Here is a 19,390-nt window from a genome sequence, read left to right on the forward strand (position 1 = left end):
GGAACCATGGTACAGATATTCCTTTCCATTGGCAGACACCCCTTCTATTCTCTGGTAATCCCCTCTGAATGTATCGTGTTTATAATCATTGGACAGTAGGTAATGGGCACTTGATACTATTGTTTGGATAAGTATTGGTTATTTTCCTGAGCCGTGAGCCAACGAAAATGAATCCATCTCATCGAGATATTCTACATAGTCAAGGGACCCCGCTGAAGTCGCCAACATCTCTGCTTCACATATACAGTTAAACATACGTCAACTGTACCATGTCATCTAAAGTTAGTACTATCATTGTTGTAGCTCGTCTCTCTCCCACTTCTGACAGAGTGTCTGGAGGGGGGGAGGATGAGCTCGTTTCATTATCTTTCTCTCTTCTCTGTTTTCCTCTGTTTGAAAATACCTGACGACACTGCTTGATTGTAAAACCTTTTTCTTTTCTTGGAAAATCAATAAAAAACTATTGAAAGAAAAAATTAAATCATGAAGACCAATTATAGTTGCCTAAAATTGGCCAAGCTATAACATACTAAAGATGAACCACCTCTTTAAAACATGCCATATACCTTATAGTCTTTCATCTTACCCGAGACCCAATAAGCTTGTTGCTGGCTGTGGTGCCAATCAATTCTCAGCTCCTAAACTAGTCAGCTGGCTCGTAATGGAGTTGACTGACCAGGGGTGGAGGGAAAGAGTGGGGATGTGGAGTTCATTTTTTGAATCACACAGGAAGCCTTATGCCAGCCCTATCCGCTGAAACCAATTATTTTGTTGTAGTGGTGGTTTTAGTTGACCTTTAAAGCTTAGGTAAGGGGAGAGGTGTGCCCCATAGCTCACATGATGCAAAAAAATTCTCTAATAACATCTGATGTGCAGTGTCAGACTAGGGGGCCCACTAGGGCTGCTGCCTCGGGGCCCCCACCCCAGACGCAAAGCGCTCTCTGGCCCCTCTCAGCGAGCCGCAACCTAGCCCCCTTTGGCCCCTTCACCTACCTTGTTTATCTTTCTGCTGTGCTGGGAGCCAGGGAAGGAGGAAGCTGCTTTCACAAAAGGATGGATCTGGCCTGGGGCCCACTGGGTTTTTTTCCGGTGTCCCATCAGCCCAGTCCTACTACACTGCTGATGTGGTTACACAGCTCCCAAAATGCTTTAAACCCATGACACTATGTTTGAGAGTGCTGGGAATTTAAGTCCAACAACATTTGGCTAGAGCAACTCCAGACTCAAGATCAGTGGTTGGCAGGTGGCTCAACCTGAAGGCCAGTTAGGATAAGATTTGGGGAAAATACTGATTTCATGTTCTTAGTAACCAGTGTGTGCTTCCCATGCCCCCCCCCAGCAAAAAAATCTTCTGAGGGGCCTGGAGTATGGCGATCCTTACCCAGCCCTTCCGACTCTCCCTGTCCCACTCTGGAGTCTGCCTTCCCAGCCCACTGGGCCGGTGGGATTCCTGCTCCCCCCGACTGCCGCATAAAGAAATAAACCTGCGCACAGTGCTCGTGTGTGCATCAAGCTGTGTTTGCATATGTGCATGTTGCGGACCAGGGGATCTGATTTAAGAAAGACCCCCAGGGACTGCGAGGTGGGCCCTTCATTTGGAGCTCCAGTGGGCCACCAAGGCTCCGGTCCGACCCTGCCCACAGGGACCCGCTGGGGTCTCTTTAGCTATAGAGGAAGATGACCCCATGGTCCAGGTCCCCCTGCGACCCCCTGCTTCCTCTATAGTTACACCACTGCTAAACATAAAGGCAAATAGAATGGGATTTGGAACTACTTATCTGATATTCTGTATGCTGTACAATAGTGGGACCACAAAAAAAAAAGTAAAATAAGGTAAAATATAAAATTAGTGTACGTGAAATGGAGGTTTCACTGTATGTATAACCTTGTTATGAGCTAAGGGGTCTAACAAACACAACTGTAGGTAAACCTGGGTGGAAATTAAATATAAGCCTCTGGTTATTTCGGGAGAACACTGCAACTGTTATTCTTATTTCTCTGCCAGCCTGATCTCCTATTTCCGGGCACAGAACTACGTCCGGCTGCCTGGAATCTGTGTTTGTGGAGAGATTAAAGGGAACAATGGAAATATTAATGATCACTTTCGGCACAATGATTACAATTTATTATCAGTAGTCCCGAATGCAAATGGGTTACAGTAAACCTGACGCCACTTTTTTTTTCAGGCACTATAACCTGTGTGATGTCTGTCCTGATATGCAATTCATGTGCCTTATCTGCTGTCCAATGGAGGAAATGTATCATAATCTCCCTATTCAGATTTCCACACTAATCTAAACTAGGTGGAGTGAGATTTTTGTGGAGGCTAATTACAGACATGTTCTGCATGGATTCATTCACAGTATCCAAGGGCAATTCATTTATAATTATAATACAGTATTCCAAAGTCGCCCGAAGTTTCCTCATGAAGCAATTTCAGGCGACTTCGGAAATGAAGTGCTCCGAGTGCCATCCCGCTGTCGATTTCGATTCCAGCCCGCGGGGAAGCAGTTAGGGGAGATTATTTGCATGAAGAGGAGGTGATTTGTCACTGGGCAACTAATCCCAAATCTCGACGTGTGTCTCTGCTCTGGGGCAACTTCGGACAATTTCCGAAAACAAATCGCTCCGAGTTCCATCCCGCCGGCGATTTAGATTCTAGCCGGCGGGGAGGCAGTTTGGGGAAATTCGTGATGAAGAGGTGATTTGGCTGCTGCAGAGGCCTAACAGGCCCACATGAGTGAATTCTGTCTCATTAGTCATGGCCTTTGAAAATAGAATAGGAGTCATTTTATCTTATCGTTTTATTTTTTATAGTAATGTTTTTATTTAGTCTTTTCAACTTAAACAATGGCATCCAAGGCTGGACGACTCTGGAAATTTAAAGTTGTATGGACGTCTTTATTATAAATGTTGCTGCAAATGGTTTAAGTTACCAGTTTATATTACACATGTCCAGGGAACCTTAATAATATAATGCCCTACACATGAGCCCACTGTAAAATTAATGTTCCATATTTTATAAAATGTGTGGAGAAAACCGCTTACTTAAAAAAGTAAGTTAGGACTTTTGCAGCCAATCCTGCTTAAAAAAAAAAGGAAAAGTCGCCAGCGTTTTTTGAACTTTAATGCATTTTTGGAACACAGGATATGACAGAAGTAAGTGACAGAAGATTGAGGAAGATCTAGCTACTTTATAGCACTTTGCCTGGTCTGAGGTGGAGAAGGCAACTCTGGAGAAAGAGGTAACGTTCAGTAAAATCTGCACTGAATTTGCGTAGTAACGACCATTCGCCAGAGTGAAAAGTCACCTGGCGAATGACCTCTAGCGACTGTCCCATTCGCTATTGAATTGGCCCGTACTCCAGTTGAATAAGCAATGTCCCTGTGGGGGCAACGATGGCAAAAAGTCGCTGGCGTTAGCCACTTCGCTCTTTAGTAAATCTGCCCCTATGTCTCTTACCGCATAGCACTTAAGCTCTTTGTCATGATATTAATTATTTTTGTCTTCCCCGTATATACCTATATATACATATATATTGTACTTTCTGCACTGTACAGCTTAGGTTCCTTACCAGTGCTTTATAAATAAAGTTATACATACTGTACATACATGTTGTTAGCCTTACAGGTGCAAGATCAGGGCAGGATAATGCCTTCTAACTATATAGCAGATCCACAAGTAATGAGCATTAGAATCTTAATTACCAGTCAGACCTATTTCATCAAACTTAAAATGCTCCCAAATGCTCCCAAACCCAATTTAATATCTATTTAACTGTAAAGGGAATGCCGGCATGTAGAATGGCAATATTGCACTTTGTTAGCATGCCAGGCCTTACATAAGGATTTCTGGGAATTTCTGGGAAAGACAGCATTTAGCTGCAAAACTTCTGTTCCCATGGGGTATATTATATAAGCTGATGTTTTCTCCAAATTTAATAAATGGGGCATCTACAGTAGGGGCTGACCATCATCTCTGCTACAGAGCATTTTTACTCTCCTTACTCATTAGTGTACCAAAGGGACTCTGATTAGCATATTCAAGCCAGACAAAGGCAGGTTGAAGAGTAATATCGGCAGCAGAAATTAAATAATGGTTATGGAACAAGGTAGCAAACTGGAGTGAACTGTATAGGTGGGTATTAGTGACATAAATGGAAATTCCTAGGACCCACAGCAAAGCATTTCAATAACATTCATACATTTAGGACACCTTTAGACAGAGCCCATTTAGCTCATTAATGAGTTACAGATATAGGAAAACATTGAGGTATACAGTGGCGGAACTACCAGGGGGTGCTATCACACTAGGGCCCCCAGATGCTTGTGCCGATGGGAATCCAGTGCCAAAGTTTCATTCAGAGGGGGCCCGGCCTGCACCCAGGCCCCGGGTGCTCTAGTTACGTTACTGGAGGTATATAAAGTTCCAAGAACATCCAATAGGTTGTCACCCTAAATCTCATCTACAAGATGGTATGTAGGGGACTAATTAGTCATTCTTTCTTAACTGAACTTTAGGCTGAGTTCCCCCCACTACCACTATAAACATCCCCTTTCTAGGTTGGCCATACCAACAGTTTGGGAACCAATGTCATAGAGAAACAATGCAGCAAGATATGTAGATGAATATGGCAATGGAACATGATGGAACAGAAAAGAACACTCATAGGTTCTAAAACAGTTATAGGATCCATTATCCAGAAACCCATTTTCCAAAAAGCTCTGAATTACAGGAAGACCATCTCCCATAGACTCAATTTTAATCAAATAATTTAAAATTTTAAAATTGATTTGCTTTTTCTCTGTAATATATATATAAAACAGAATTTTCTACTTGATCCAAACGAAGGTATAATTAATCCTTATTGGAGGCAAAACAATCCTATCGGGTTTATTTAATGTTTAGATTCTTTTTTTAGCAGACTTAAGATATGGAGATCCAAATTATGGAAATATGGCTTATCTGGAAAATCTCAGATCCCCAGGTCCATGGAAACAGGTTACATACCTGTATATAAACGTGCACTGAGTAGCTGAACCAGGACTAGGCGCAGTCTGAGCACAAGGAAAATAGTGCAGAAACCAGAGATGACTGCTCCAGATGTTAGACTATTAGACTGCAGGAAGCCTTTGTGATTTTGAAGGAAAATGATCCTATGACAAATAAAAGACAGTGAGCTGTATGAGGGGACTTTGATTGGTACCAGAATAGGGGGCATAATTGTATGCATCATGGATTGTCTACTTCCTATGTATGCATGGAATATATACAATGAAACAGGGATTTCTTTGAACTCTGGGAGGAAAATGAAGATGGAAAGTATAGTTTATTAAGTTAAAGGGATACTGTCATGGGAAAAAAAAAATGTCAAAATGAATCCGTTAATAGTGCTGCTCCAGCAGAATTCTGCACTGAAATCCATTTCTCAAAAGAGCAAACAGATTTTTTTATATTCAATTTTGAAATCTGACATGGGGCTAGACATTTTGTTAATTTCCCAGCTGCCCCAAGTCATGTGACTTGTGCTCTGATAAACTTCAATCACTCTTTACTGCTGTACTGCAAGTTGGAGTGATATCACCCCCTTCCTTTTTCCCCCCAGCAGCCAAACAAAAGAACAATGGGAAGGTAACCAGATAGCAGCTCCCTAACACAAGATAACAGCTGCCTGGTAGATCTAAGAACAACACTCAATAGTAAAAACCCATGTCCCACTGAGACACATTCAGTTACATTGAGAAGGAAAAACAGCAGCCTGCCAGAAAGCATTTCTCTCCTAAAGTGCAGGCACAAGTCACATGACTGGGGGCAGCTGGGAAATTGACAAAATGTCTAACCCCATGTCAGATTTCAAAATTGAATATAAAAAAATCTGTTTGCTCTTTTGAGAAATGGATTTCAGTGCAGAATTCTGCTCAAGTAGCACTATTAACTGATTCATTTTGAAAATAAATTTTTTCCCATGACAGTATCCCTTTAAAGAACATATAAATCTAGAAATGTGTCTTGGTGCACATGCTTACTATATATCCCAAAGATTGTTCATTGTTGTACCTTCACTGTCTACTGAAGGGGAAATACATGTATAAAATACAGGGAGTCCTTGAGTTACATACACCCGACTTGCATACAACTCATACTTACATACAGAGGCTATTACAGTAATGTACTATCGTTTGCTTATTTAACTTTAATAAACCACCTGCCCCAATCCCCTCTGGCTTGTGTTGTCTACTGTGGAGCACAGAAAGGTAAAAATAAATACTATGTTAAGACAGACATCTGTCTAAGTTGCATTCAATCAGTAAATGTATATGTTTCAATTTACATACAAATTCTTAACTTAAGAACAGACCTACAGACCCTATCTTGTACGTCATCTGGGGAATGCCTGTATTATACAGAGAATATCTATTTCTTTCAATATGAAACTCCTAGTAAAGGGGACACGACCCTTCTGTAGCGGTGCTGCTCCATCCATACACAGATTCACTGCAACTTCTCAGCATGAAGTTTTACTCTAGCTCTTCAGTTCATTCATTAGCCACCAGCCATAACATCATCAACAGGGTGCAAAGCGGTTAAGTGGGTCAGAGCTGTCAGCAAACAACAGAAATCAAGAAACAGTTCTGGCCCTGACAAAGTCTACATTTAATATCAAAACACAGGGTACCATAAAACTGGGTGGTTTGTGTACATCCTTCATATCATGTAGTAAATTAAATTCTGCACAGATGCTTCAATATTCTACAGCAAACACATGGTCTGTAAAGGCGAAGGTGGAGCTGCTCCTCTGCGGAAAAACCAACATAATTAGACAGGAGTTTGGTGATGCTGGTCAGGAACAGTCTCTGCCAAGTAGTCCACGTCAATGCCAGGGACAGAAGTGCAGCACATATTGTGCTCTGTATTAGGACAGAATGACTGGCTTTAACACACACACACTGACTGGGTATTGCTTGTTACATATGCAGCCTTTTTGGTACCTATAACTGGGTGGTGTCAGCCTACCTGTACCAGTGCTTGAGATGATTGAAGAGCCATGAATGACAAATATTAAAGGGATACTGTCATGGGGAAAAAATGAATCAGTTAATAGTGCTGCTCCAGCAGAATTCTGCACTGAAATCCGTTTCTCAAAAGAGCAAACAGATTTTTTTATATTCAATTTTGAAATCTGACATGGGGCTAGACATATTGTCAATTTCCCAGCTGCCTCCAGTCATGTGACTTGTGCTCTGATAAACTTCAATCACTCTTTACTGCTGTACTGCAAGTTGGAGTGATATCACCCCCTCCCTTTTTTCCCCCCAGCAGCTAAACAAAAGAACAATGGGAAGGTAACCAGATAACAGCTCCCTAACACAAGATAACAACTGCCTGGTAGAGCTAAGAACAGCACTCAATAGTAAAAACCCATGTCTCACTGAGACACATTCAGTTACATTGAGAAGGAAAAACAGCAGCCTGCCAGAAAGCATTTCTCTCCTAAAGTGCAGGCACAAGTCACATGACCAGGGGCAGCTGGGAAATTGACAAAATGTCTAGCCCCATGTCAGATTTCAAAATTGAATATAAAAAAATCTGTTTACTCTTTTGAGAAATGGATTCCAGTGCAGAATTCTTCTGGAGTAACACTATTAACTGATTCATTTCAGTATCCCTTTAAGTTTTATTGTTGCCAGTGTGGTCTCTGTCCATTTTACAGTATATGCTATGGCTAGGGGTATTATTCTTATTTTCTTCTGACTCTTTCCAGCTTTTGAATGTGGTCACTGACCCCATCTAAAACCAAAATGCTCTGTAAGGCTCTTAATTTACAGTTATTGCTATGTTTTATTATCTTTCTATTTACAGGGTTGGACTGAGCCTGCAGGACACCGGGAAAAAAAAAAGGTTGGCCCCGGCCCAGACCCGCAATCCGTTCAGCTGGCCAAAAAAAAAAACCCAACTAATTGCGGGCATCCGCGGTGGCGTCCATGCATGTGCGCATACCTGCCGTGAGTTGGCATTCACGTGTGCCCCCCGTGCGTAGGCTTTCACGCATGAGCGTCACATGTGGTGTGGGCCCCAGAGGTTTGGAACCCGGTGGGCCCCCAATCTTCCCATCCGACCCTGTCTATTCATGGTCTCTCCTAATACAGTCTCTTATTCATATCAATCCATGGTTGCTAGGGTAATTTGGACCCTACCAACCAGATTGCTGAAATTGCAAAGAGCAAGGAGAGCTGCTGAATAAAAAGCTAAATAATTCAAAACCCACAAATAATAAAAAATTAAAACCAGTTGCAAATTGTCTCAGAATATCACTCTCTACATCATTCTAACAGTTAATCTATGAATGGCAATGTTTGTGTGTGTGTGCATTAGGGACCCAGTGGTGCGATATGAATGATATAACAAACACTGTAACATGTTGGATTATATACTGACAAAGTATATAAATACAATAATAAACAAGTAGGCATAGCTCTGGCAGATCTTGTGACCAGCCTTTATAGAAGGCCTGTGGATAAAAATCACTCAAAGCCATAAAACAGCACATTGCAAATACATACTGTACAATGTTTGGACAGCTTCATGTGGGATACATACCAAGCTGCTACAGGTACAAATCCAGAGTCATCCTACAAACCAAGAATATAGATAAGATATTTATACACATCACATTGCACTGGTTTGTCTTTTCATTGCAAACCAGACCAAGTGTCACTAATGCCCGTGGGAAGAGGATCAACCCCACCAGCACTACATGAGCCAAATTGCTCTTAACTAACATAAGGAGAGTACCTTGTATTATTTGATATGACGCTGCTATTAAAACATCACAAGTGCAGATGTAGCATTGATAACACAATGGGGCAGATTTACTAAAGGGCGAAGTGGCTGTTGCTAGCAAAAATTCGCCAGAAATCCCATCCGCAGGGATATAGGACAATTTAGTAGCGAAAGTGACCTTCGTTAGCGCAATTTTTGCTCAGGTCAATGATCGTTACTCCGCAAATTTACTAAAGTGCGAATACACAATGTTACCTCTTTTGCCAGAGTTTTCTTCACCAGCTTAGACCTGGCAAATTGATAAGATGAAACTACATCCTCCTCAATCTTATGTCAGTGACATCATATCCTGTATGTATGTCATACAAACATTTTAAAACATTTTTTCATATTTTAAAAAGTCTTTAAAAGTTGTAACTATTAAAACATTTTATTTTAACATTTATTTTTACCATTTGAGGGGCATACCACATTTGTTTTAGGGTGGGCCCATGTCTAGGGCATTAGAGGATCTCTTTTGCCTTTATTTTGCTTCCTTGGACATTAACAATAATAAGTGGCCACTTCAAGTATCTGCACCAACAACACTAATAAAGACATGCCCTATACAAATTGACCTAAGCACAAGTGTAATAATTAGAGATGCACCGAATCCACTATTTTGGATTCGGCCAAACCCCCGAATCCTTTGCGAAAGATTCGGCCGAATACCGAACCGAATCCAAACCCTAATTTGCTTTTGCAAATTAGAGGTGGGAAGGGGAAAACATTTTTTACTTCCTTGTTTTGTGACAAAAGGTCACGCGATTTCCCTCCCCGGCCCTAATTTGCATATGCAAATTAGGATTTGGATTTGGTTCGGCCGGGCAGAAGGATTCGGCCGAATCCAAATCCTGTTGAAAAAAGGCTGAATCCCAAACCAAATCCTGGATTCGGTACATCCCTAGTAATAATGAAATTTATTACTTGGCAGAAATGAACGTTAGTGAAATTTCACTATGAAATGCTCACACTGATGAATTAACCCTAGGGAAACTTCGCCAGCGTTCAGCTGCAGAGATGCATTTTAGTGAATTAGCATAGTGGTAGCGAATTTGCACCTGGTGAAGTAGAGTGAAAATTCGCCCCATTGTTTGCCCAGCCATCACAAGCAAGCAGCAACCATTAGCAGCATTTCTATGAAAGCAGGCAAGGACAATGAGCTGTGTCAGTGTAAAGAAGCCAATGGTGTAATTAAAGGGGAAGTAAACCAGGATTCCTGGTAAGGTATGTTCCTCCCCACCCCTCCCCAACTTATGTTCTGTTTGGCAATACACTTGGTTTTTATGCCAGGAATTGAAAAATAAGCAACTGCGAGCAACGGTCAAGTTGCTTATGAGCCACTGGTTGGGGATCACTGATATAGGGGATATGAATTTGGTTATAGTTGAATAGTTTGGCTATTGTATTGTCTCAAATAAATACAGTTATCAGGTTATTGTCTTATAGTCAAAAAGGAATGTATTTCTTAACCAGGTGGCTTCCTGGCTTGCAGAGGATGTAGGACCTTTTGCTTAAGACTCCTTATTCAGAAACTCCCCGGTCTCAAGCATTCTAGATAATAGATTGGTAAAAAGTGGTTATTAATAGATCAGTGAAGTTTTACTTCCTTTTACTTTCAATTAAACAGATAATTATGAGGACACGGGTTACTGATTACAAAGAACATTTAAAAAAGTAATAACAGCACTGAAGTCTAAGGACTTAATTTCCCTGTGTGTTTATTGCCCCCTAGTGGTGAGTATAAGATAGCATCTCACAATCATATAATTAGATCATTAGCATTTTGCAAACTAAGGACTGGCAGCCGTCCCTGATAACTGATTGGGATAAATGGGGAAATGTAGAGGGCCCCTCATGTGCAGGCTTAAAGGGATCCTGTCATCGGAAAACATGTTTTTTTCAAAACGCATCAGTTAATAGTGCTACTCCAGCAGACTTCTGCACTGAAATCCATTTCTCAAAGAGCAAAAAGATTTTTTTATATTCAATTTTGAAATCTGACATGAGGCTAGATATTTCGTCAATTTCCCAGCTGCACCCAGCCATGCAATTAGGCAGTTTTTTGTGGCCTCGCCACAAATCCGGGCCTTTGACTGGGACCTAAAGTGCCATAAAATTGCTCATCTTGCTAATAGGTGCTTCTACTCTTGTACAGGGTGTACCCAAGCGTCAAATGGCCATAGATGTTAAGATTTTTAAAATATCTTTTCATTATCAACAAAAAAGACCTTTTCGAGCGATATCGTGTAGTTAAAACAAGGAAACTGTGGGTAGCTGCCTGCTTGGCCCTGTAAACAATAAGACAAAGGGTCAATTTCACTGCCGATAAATTTTCTGACAGATGTCGGACGAAAATTGTTAGCTGCACAATAACCTCACGATAATTTGACGGATTTGTTAGATCGCTTGAAAATTGGTTGAAAAATCTTAACGCCTATGGCAACTTTTAGATCAACTTCTTGTGCTCATTGTGCCTGGATCTGATCCATTAGAATGTAAATGGCTGTCATCAGGGGATTGCTATAATTAGTGAGTAGTAAGTGTGAGAGAGAGTGCCAGAGTGACAATTGGGCAGGTGGTAGAAGCGGGTCTGGGTTGCCGGGGGACACACATTTTTTTCTGGTGCCCAGATCGACCAGCTCAGCCTGTGAGTGGCAAATTCTTGCAAATTCCAGTCTCTATGGAAAATACCTGGAGCCAGCTAATGCACTGGTGGGTGAGACACCTACTGTATCACATAGAGCCAATGCTCTGCAAGCCCACAGGACATGTAAACAAACAATACATTCTAAAAATCAACTTCACACGTGCGCTCCAATCCGAGAACCTTTTAGTGTTATTAATAATATTATGCAGGCTTTATTCCTGCAGCGCTCACCCTTTTACTGGGTGGGTCCGGGTGCAAATGCCCTGAACCTATCGCTTGATTCAAGACATTCAATATGCATTCATAGTATACAGGTCACTCACCGCTCCTGGCATTGTTGGAATGGGACACCAGGGGCCCACCAAAAACCCTTAGACCAGGGGCCCACCCAAACACCTTTAGACCAGGGGCCCACTCGAAGTATTATTTTCTTCCTTTCCTTAGTCAACCTCTATTCTCCTATTCTCTTTTCTTTCCATACTATAAAATATTATTCCATCTATTTAGCCTCTTTATTCTCATAGAAACATGGAATGGCCATGAAATAAGCCAAATATTTAGAAGCAAGAGGCCCACTGACACCTTGGCCCACCGGGTATCCCTGTGGGTCAGTCCGACACTGGCTCCTGGTCTCTGGTCCGAGTGCAACACCCCGATTCCACAGCTTTGGGAGGCTTTCACAACCGATACAATATCCTTGCAGCGTGCACTCGACAGATCAGTTGACACAGTGGTGAAGTAAAACAGATTTATGAACCAGACATTTTCCCTAACGCGTTTCGTGTGATCCCACATGTACGCACTCTGCAAGGATATTGTATCGGTTGTGAAAACAATACATTCTCGACAACTTGGGTCTTTTGTCAGGCCAAACGCTGCTTGAGGCCACGAGAAACACTAAACATGGGCATTGGGCAAATAACAACAGGACTGTCCCTTTATTTGCACCAATTATTGACAGGCCAATTCATGATTCTGCCCAGTCCACCTCAGTCCCTGGATTGTCTGATAAACAATTGATTTGTCAGTCTCTCCCTCACTGAGTGATTAATTCAACCCAACACCCTTGTGCATGTGCCTGTCCCTCATGGGATCACGTTCTCTCCCAGAGCTCTGAAAATAACAAGGAAATCCTTGTAAAAAGAAAGAAAATATCATTATGAAAGAAACACGGGGATTGTTATTAAATGTGTTTTCACTCTGGGTCACACACACACACGTGTCCCCTGACTCACCCCGCCCCCTGGCTCAGGGCCACTCTGCGCGACCAATCAACTGTGTGCAGGCTTTGCACTCATTGGTTGGAGCTTGCCCGGGCTGGGGTATAAATACAGAGGGATGCGCCGCAGCACTCACACAACTAAGGAGCGTCGGAGCTGTATTTTGTGTTCTCATGATTTCGTCTGAAGCCACCATATAAGGAAAAAGAATAAATAGGAAAGTAAAGTGCGCCTGAGCAGTAATCCAGTGTCTCTATAAGAGGAGCAGACCCACAAGCCGTCCCCGTATAAAGCCCGACCAACGTCTCCTATCAGCACCCTGGATAGCGCTCCATTGAGACAGCGAGAAAACGCTCAGCAGCGCAATGTCTGTGTCCTCTAGTGACACTGTGCGCCTGGTGTTCTTTGGAGCTGCCGGGGTCGGCAAGACTGCCCTCATCCAGCGATTCCTCAACGACAGTTTCGAGGAGCGCTACCGGCGCACAGTAGAGGAGATGCACTGCCTGAACCCCGAGCCCGGGGAGCTCCAGTTGCGCATCCAGATCCTGGACACCAGCGGCAGCTACTCCTTCCCGGCCATGCGCAAACTCAGCATCCAGCAAGGGGACGCCTTTGCCCTGGTCTTCTCTCTGTCCGAGCCGGACTCCTTCCAGCAGGTGGAGAGGCTGAGGAGCGAGATCATCCAGGTGAAAGGAGACGCCGAGGTGCCCATAGTGGTAGTGGCCAACCAGATGGACTTGTTCCCCGGGTTGGAGGCTGGACAGATGGTGGATCTCAGGGCTGCTGCCACCGCAGAGTTGGAATGGGACTGTGGATACGTGGAGACCTCGGCTAAGGTCGACTACAGAGTGTGGGACGTGTTCCAGGAGCTGATGCGAAGGGTGAACTCTCCTGCCTGGCTGAGCCCAGCCCTAGAGAGGCGCAGAGCCAGCGCACAGCCAGAGTCCAACACAAACCAACACCGCAGGAAACCCCAGAGTTGCACTTTATCCTAAATGGACCTCCAGTATCTACACCTGAAGCTCCACTGCTCCACCAGCAGCCCCATTAGTGTACTTGGTGCCCACTGCTTGGGTGTCCATTGGGATTCGAACAAACATAGATTGTGCCAGCAGCACTGGTGGAAGGGAGGCATCCTCTGTGCCAACCTGATGGCATTTACTACAAGTCAGGGGTGTAACTATAGAGGAAGCAGACCCTGCGGCTGCAAGGAGGTCCCGTGAAGCCCGAATAAAGAGCAATTTCAACATATATTGGTAAAAAAAAGGACAACCTCTGGATATGTTGACGGCCAGGCCAAGGTATTTTGACACCCTAGGCAAGGGCTTCAATCAGTGCCCCCACCCGGTCCTGCATTACCATTGTCCCCCATATGTACCTGTGTAAGCAGCAGCCAAAAATCTATCATATTGCTCCTAAATATGTATCTGTGCCAAAAATCCTATTGCCCCTCATCATCTGTTTACCTGTGCAAGCAGAAGCCAAGATATTGCCCACAAACATGTACCTGTGCCAGCAGCTGCCAAGAGGGAGGTGAGGAGTGTGTCTGCCCTCAGTATCAATCACAGGCAAGAGGGGGTTTATAAAATTGAAAAACTATTAAAGGACATGCATACAATGGTCAAAAAGAAAAAATTCCCCTTAAAAGTGTGCCCCCCCCTGGTTGCGCCCTAAGCAGGCGTCTACTCTGCCTACCCCTAATTCCGGCCCTGGTTGGGGGCCCTAAAATTAATTTGCTGTGGGGCCCAGTAACTTCTAGTTAAGTCACTAGTGAATAGTGGGATAGTGCCATGTCTCCTAGTCTCTGCTCACTGGTGGATGAGAGGTCATTTTTGCCAAACTGATGATTTTTGTGCATAGCGACAGCAGAGCACCAAGTCTAACAACAAAGACTGTACTGGTGGATAAGAGAAGCAATACCTGCTAACCTGATATCACTGACTGAGAGTACTGAGTAAGTGCCAAGTCTGCCAGTCACAAAGGCAGGGCCGTCCCTAGGGCTGTGCTTGCTCAAAGGCATTCTAGGCATAAGAAATCGGAAATAGCTACTCTACGAAGAAATAGGAGTCTGTTGTTGGGCAGCAAAATATTTGCTCAGTGTCAAAAGAACTGATTATATAATCTGGGTGGGACGCTTTACATGTTTTTATACCCCATAACGTCTGAAAAAGAAAAATAGACCTTGTATTTGCCTAAGGTTACTTATGAATGTTGTTTATGAAGCAGATTGCTTTTGGTTGGTACAGTTGAACAAATTCCTGGCCCATTCCTACCTTCAGCCGAACAAACTGCTAAAATAAAAAAATGGAGGGTATCATTTTATACATTTCCACTAGTCTTTTGTATAATTTGAATGTTTTGAAAGGTTTACATTAGTGGGCACAATAACTGGCAGGGGTAGATCATTGTTCCAAGAATCTGAACTGTCATCACTGCACATTTCTGTAACATTTTTCTGTGAATAAAAACAATGTTTTTGTAATAAAGTCACTGTATTCCATCATTTCCACTGAGAAACCTACTCTTTGTGCTTCTGTGCAAATTATGGGGTGCAGCTGGCAATGGCATGTATAGCAAACGTGGTTTTAATAAGAAACAATCTTTCAAGTAAAATTATAGATATAGATACAGGCATGGGAAGAGCTGCATCATGCATCCATACATATATTCAAATAGATTTTTTTTTTTCATTTTAAATCTCTTGTTATCAATCAGGAAGCCCCTTTATAATGAAAGCCCCCCACCTGCCTGCGCAGACTTATACATGCTTCTATCAGATAACCTGTTGTACTAGAAGCAAATCGTACACTGTTTTTTTTTTTAGAAGATTCACAGAATAAAATGTGGGTATATTTCTATTAAAATATAATGGCAAGACGTGTGGACCCTATAGTGAATAGTGAGGGACCACATGAAATGCCCCTGAAATCTTGCATGTTGTCCATCTATCATTTTTTAAATAAACATACATACATGCACTATTGGGCACAGAGACATGTACATATTTATTAATACATATTTATTTAAAGGACTATGGTTGGGAGCTGCCGTGGTCCCCTCTACTGAGAAAAAATGCAGGCTTGTTTGCACCGACGTATCTATAGAGGAAGCAGACCCTGAGGCTGCAGGGGGCCCAGGAGGCATAATAATGAGGTTCAAATAATGAGCAATTTCAACATTTATTGGTAAATCAGTGCAACCTCTGGAAATGTTAGGGGCCCTAAAATGAATGTGCTGTGGGGCCCAATAACATCTAGTTACACCACTGGTTGTTTGTATGTGCTATTGATGCATTACTCCAGGTGACCAGGCTACTGAGGCTAGATTCTTTGGGTTGCTGAGAACCAACCAGTGAACTAAGCATACAAAGGCATATGATAGAGGCACAACTATTCATGGGGGGTTATACAATTCATTTGAAACATGCACATCACCATTGATGTAACTATTGAGGAAGCATCCTATGACTGCTAGGTGGTCTTGAAGGTATTGGCAGCCCGTTGAAGTGGTGGGCTTTTCTCTGTACAGCATACAGTTCAGCCACAGATACACGGTGCATTCCAAGTGGGCAAGTGAAGCAGTTATAAGTGCACAGAGAATTCAACAACAGAAAGAGTTGTAAATGGTCACAGACTGTCATTATCTACATCCAAGTAATGAACTTCCCCTTTAAAAGGAAATAGCACGCATAAGGACTCATTTACTCACATAAAATATCCTGTTTTTCTGCTTACAATGCCCCTTGTCCCAAAACTCATTGTCAGTGTGATTGACACCCACCATATATGGGGCAGCACCCACGGGCATTACCCTCAAAACCCATCTGGATGCCTTTTAACAAGACCCCTCCAGTAATGCCCATGAATATAAGGTGCTGGTAAATGTTTAACACAGGCCACTGTTTCACTGTTCACTGTTGGATGCCAAATGTCTTTTGGGGCTGATGAGTATAGTTTGCCCCATTGGAATGCATAACAGTTCTAAACAATGTACCACCAGCCTAATTTCTTCTGTCATAGAAAGCTTGGTGCCGGGTATAGAGGGTCCACATACTCATAAATTGCATTTGATGGAGGGATGTTCCCCCAAAATGTTGAATTCACTTTAATAGACACACACGTTAACCCCACTTGCATCTGATCTGCTGGTAAAACATCTGCCTGCACAGCACTTAGGCAGAGATATAGTAACTCTTAGAATAGAGCTCCTTGTATTGAGGATACCGTGGGAAATGGTAGAATGCCTGTGCAAGGTGAGCATTGGGTGTAGCCCAGCACTGCAACGACAGATGACGAAGACACACATGAAAGAATATTGGAAATAGGGTTATACCAGGTGATATCATGACTGCCAGAGTTGGACTGAGCTGCCAGAGGATCTCCTGCTGGTGCCTAATGAGCCATACCTTAGTATAATTTCCATCAGTCCATCCATATTTCCACCATAGGCAGATGTTTGCTCCTCATTGTGACTTACTACATAAGTACAAGATAATGTTGGGGTTTACATCAACAGTCTTTAACCTGTAAACCCCCCGGCTGTTTAACCAAGACTTAGGTAGTAGCATGCATCAATAATCTTTGGGCTGGGCATTACAATTATAGAAACTGGACTTCTGGTTTCGGCACCCACAGGAATGGAAGCACTGAGTTAGAGCACCTGTCTGAAAGGGTAGAGAATCCGTACTAGGTGCACAAGTTTATCTGTTTTATTGGATGAACAAACGGACGTCCCCATCTCCCGATCTGCCACTAACCTTCAGTTTAAATAAAGTAGTAAAATAACAGACCAGAAAGATGTTCTGCCCTGACAGCAATCGTACGAAAGTTTATGTCCAACAAAAGCTGGTGACAGTCTCCGACTGATATCGTCAGATCAGCAATGCATGCAGAGATATTATCAGTAGCCGACAGAAATTTGCTAACCTGTCCGATCGACTGAACGACTGATCGACGTGGCACGAAAAATGCCGGGACACTCCACACGCGGAGTGTGTACGTCTATGGCCATCTTAAGACCCGAATTCGTCAGAATATATACTTACTGGTTACTGGAGCTTGCCAGCAGACCTCAGAGGGTTAGAAGTGATCTATGTGTGGGTCCCCGGTCCTTCATGAACACCAACGAAGCTCTCGCGTCACTCCCCTCAGAGCCCACCATTCAGTTTAGCCTGCGCTTGTCACTGCTCTGAATATGATGTGCACTTGTTTGTTTGACTCTCCCGTTTGGGGGTTCTCATATACGCCTGGTGTCCTTTTCCTTGAATGGTTTGCTTCAGTGCTGGATAATAATAATAAACAAATTATCTACAAAATGGCAGATGAGACCCAGTGACTGTAACCCTGAATCCTTTAAATTACTCATTAAAGGATAGCAGACTGAATATCTCATAGAGATCTAAGACTCGGAGTATAGTGCATTTGAAGTTACTGCTGGGGAATAATTTGCTATAGAGGAAAAGAGAGCGGCTCTAACACTCTGTTGACTTTCTAATAAATTAACTTTTTACCAAGCCTGCGCTGAGTGAGATCACATTAGCTCCTTATCTACCAGAAACAATTTTGGCAAAAGAGAGGGAGAGTACATAGCTTAGGAGAGAGCAGAGAAAGCAGACCCTGCGGCTGCAGGGGGACCCAGGAATTATAGGGGCTCCATGAGGCCCTAACTCATATATAATTTCAAAAAATATTGGTAAAACAGCTCAACCTCTAGACATTTTTGGGGACTGAAAAGAAAATTCTCTGTGGGGCCCAGTAATATCTAGTTACGCCACTGGGAGAGAGCTTTTGATCGCTCTTTTAATATCCCTTTGATAAAAACATCTAAAAAATGGGAGTAATTTCTGGTTGATAACAAAGATCATCTGAATAACCCATCCTTAGTTTGTGAAACATGAAAGGCTTTGGTTAGAGGGGAGATTTCCTCATTCAAGTCCCAGTTCTTTAGAAAGGTGCACAAGAATTTCTCTGAGTTAAAGAGGTGGTTCACCTTCCAAAACTTTTTTCAGTTCAGTTGGTTTCAGATAGTTCACCTGAAATAAAGACTTTTTCCAATTACTTTCTACTTTAAAATTTTAAAGTGTAAAGTGTAATTCTAACCTTCTAAAGCAGCTCTGGGAGGGGGTCGCCGACCATGTAAACGGTTCTAAATGGATACATTTATTTGATACATTTCTTATTTTTGTCCCTGCTGAGCAGAATCTCTGGGTTTCATTAAAGGCAGCTGTAAGAATTGATACAATAGTTGCTGATACTCCAGAGATGCTGCTGAGAAATGTAACAACTAAATGTTGTAAAATTGTAACAGTTTAGAGTCTGCTCCTGAATTACTGAGCTGCCAGACTCAAACACCAGAGACATTAAACTTTAAACTTAGATTTTAGAAAAACTGTAAAAAAAAAATAAAATAAAATAGAAAGTAGTTGCAAAAAGTCTTTACTTCTGGTGAACCTGAAAACAACTGAACTGAAGAAAGTGTTGGAAGGTGAACAACCCCTTTAAGTAAAAAACAGAGTATTCTTTATCTCAAATGAAAGCAATGTTCTTCAATAGATAATTCCTTAAGATATAAGACAGCTATAGATGATCTTAAAGCTTGGATCAAAATTAGGCATTAACATCTTTGCTTCTTAAGGTGGCCATACACGGGCCGATAAAAGCTGCCGACAGACCGAGTCGGCAGCTTATTGGCCCGTGTATG

The 19,390-nt window shown here is 42.5% G+C and overlaps 1 protein-coding gene across 1 annotated transcript; it reads left to right on the top strand.

The window, feature by feature from the left end:
• Positions 1-12,818: 12,818 nt before the first annotated feature.
• On the top strand, positions 12,819-15,173 carry ras-dva1.S (ras-related protein ras-dva S homeolog). Its single transcript, XM_018239244.2, has one exon. It carries the CDS (start codon positions 13,057-13,059, stop codon positions 13,684-13,686), a length of 630 nt encoding a protein of 209 aa, XP_018094733.1. The 5' UTR covers positions 12,819-13,056; the 3' UTR covers positions 13,687-15,173.
• Positions 15,174-19,390: the final 4,217 nt, after the last annotated feature.

The sequence above is a fragment of the Xenopus laevis genome, chromosome 9_10S, assembly GCF_017654675.1.
Source record: "Xenopus laevis strain J_2021 chromosome 9_10S, Xenopus_laevis_v10.1, whole genome shotgun sequence".
Classification (NCBI taxonomy): domain Eukaryota; kingdom Metazoa; phylum Chordata; class Amphibia; order Anura; family Pipidae; genus Xenopus; species Xenopus laevis.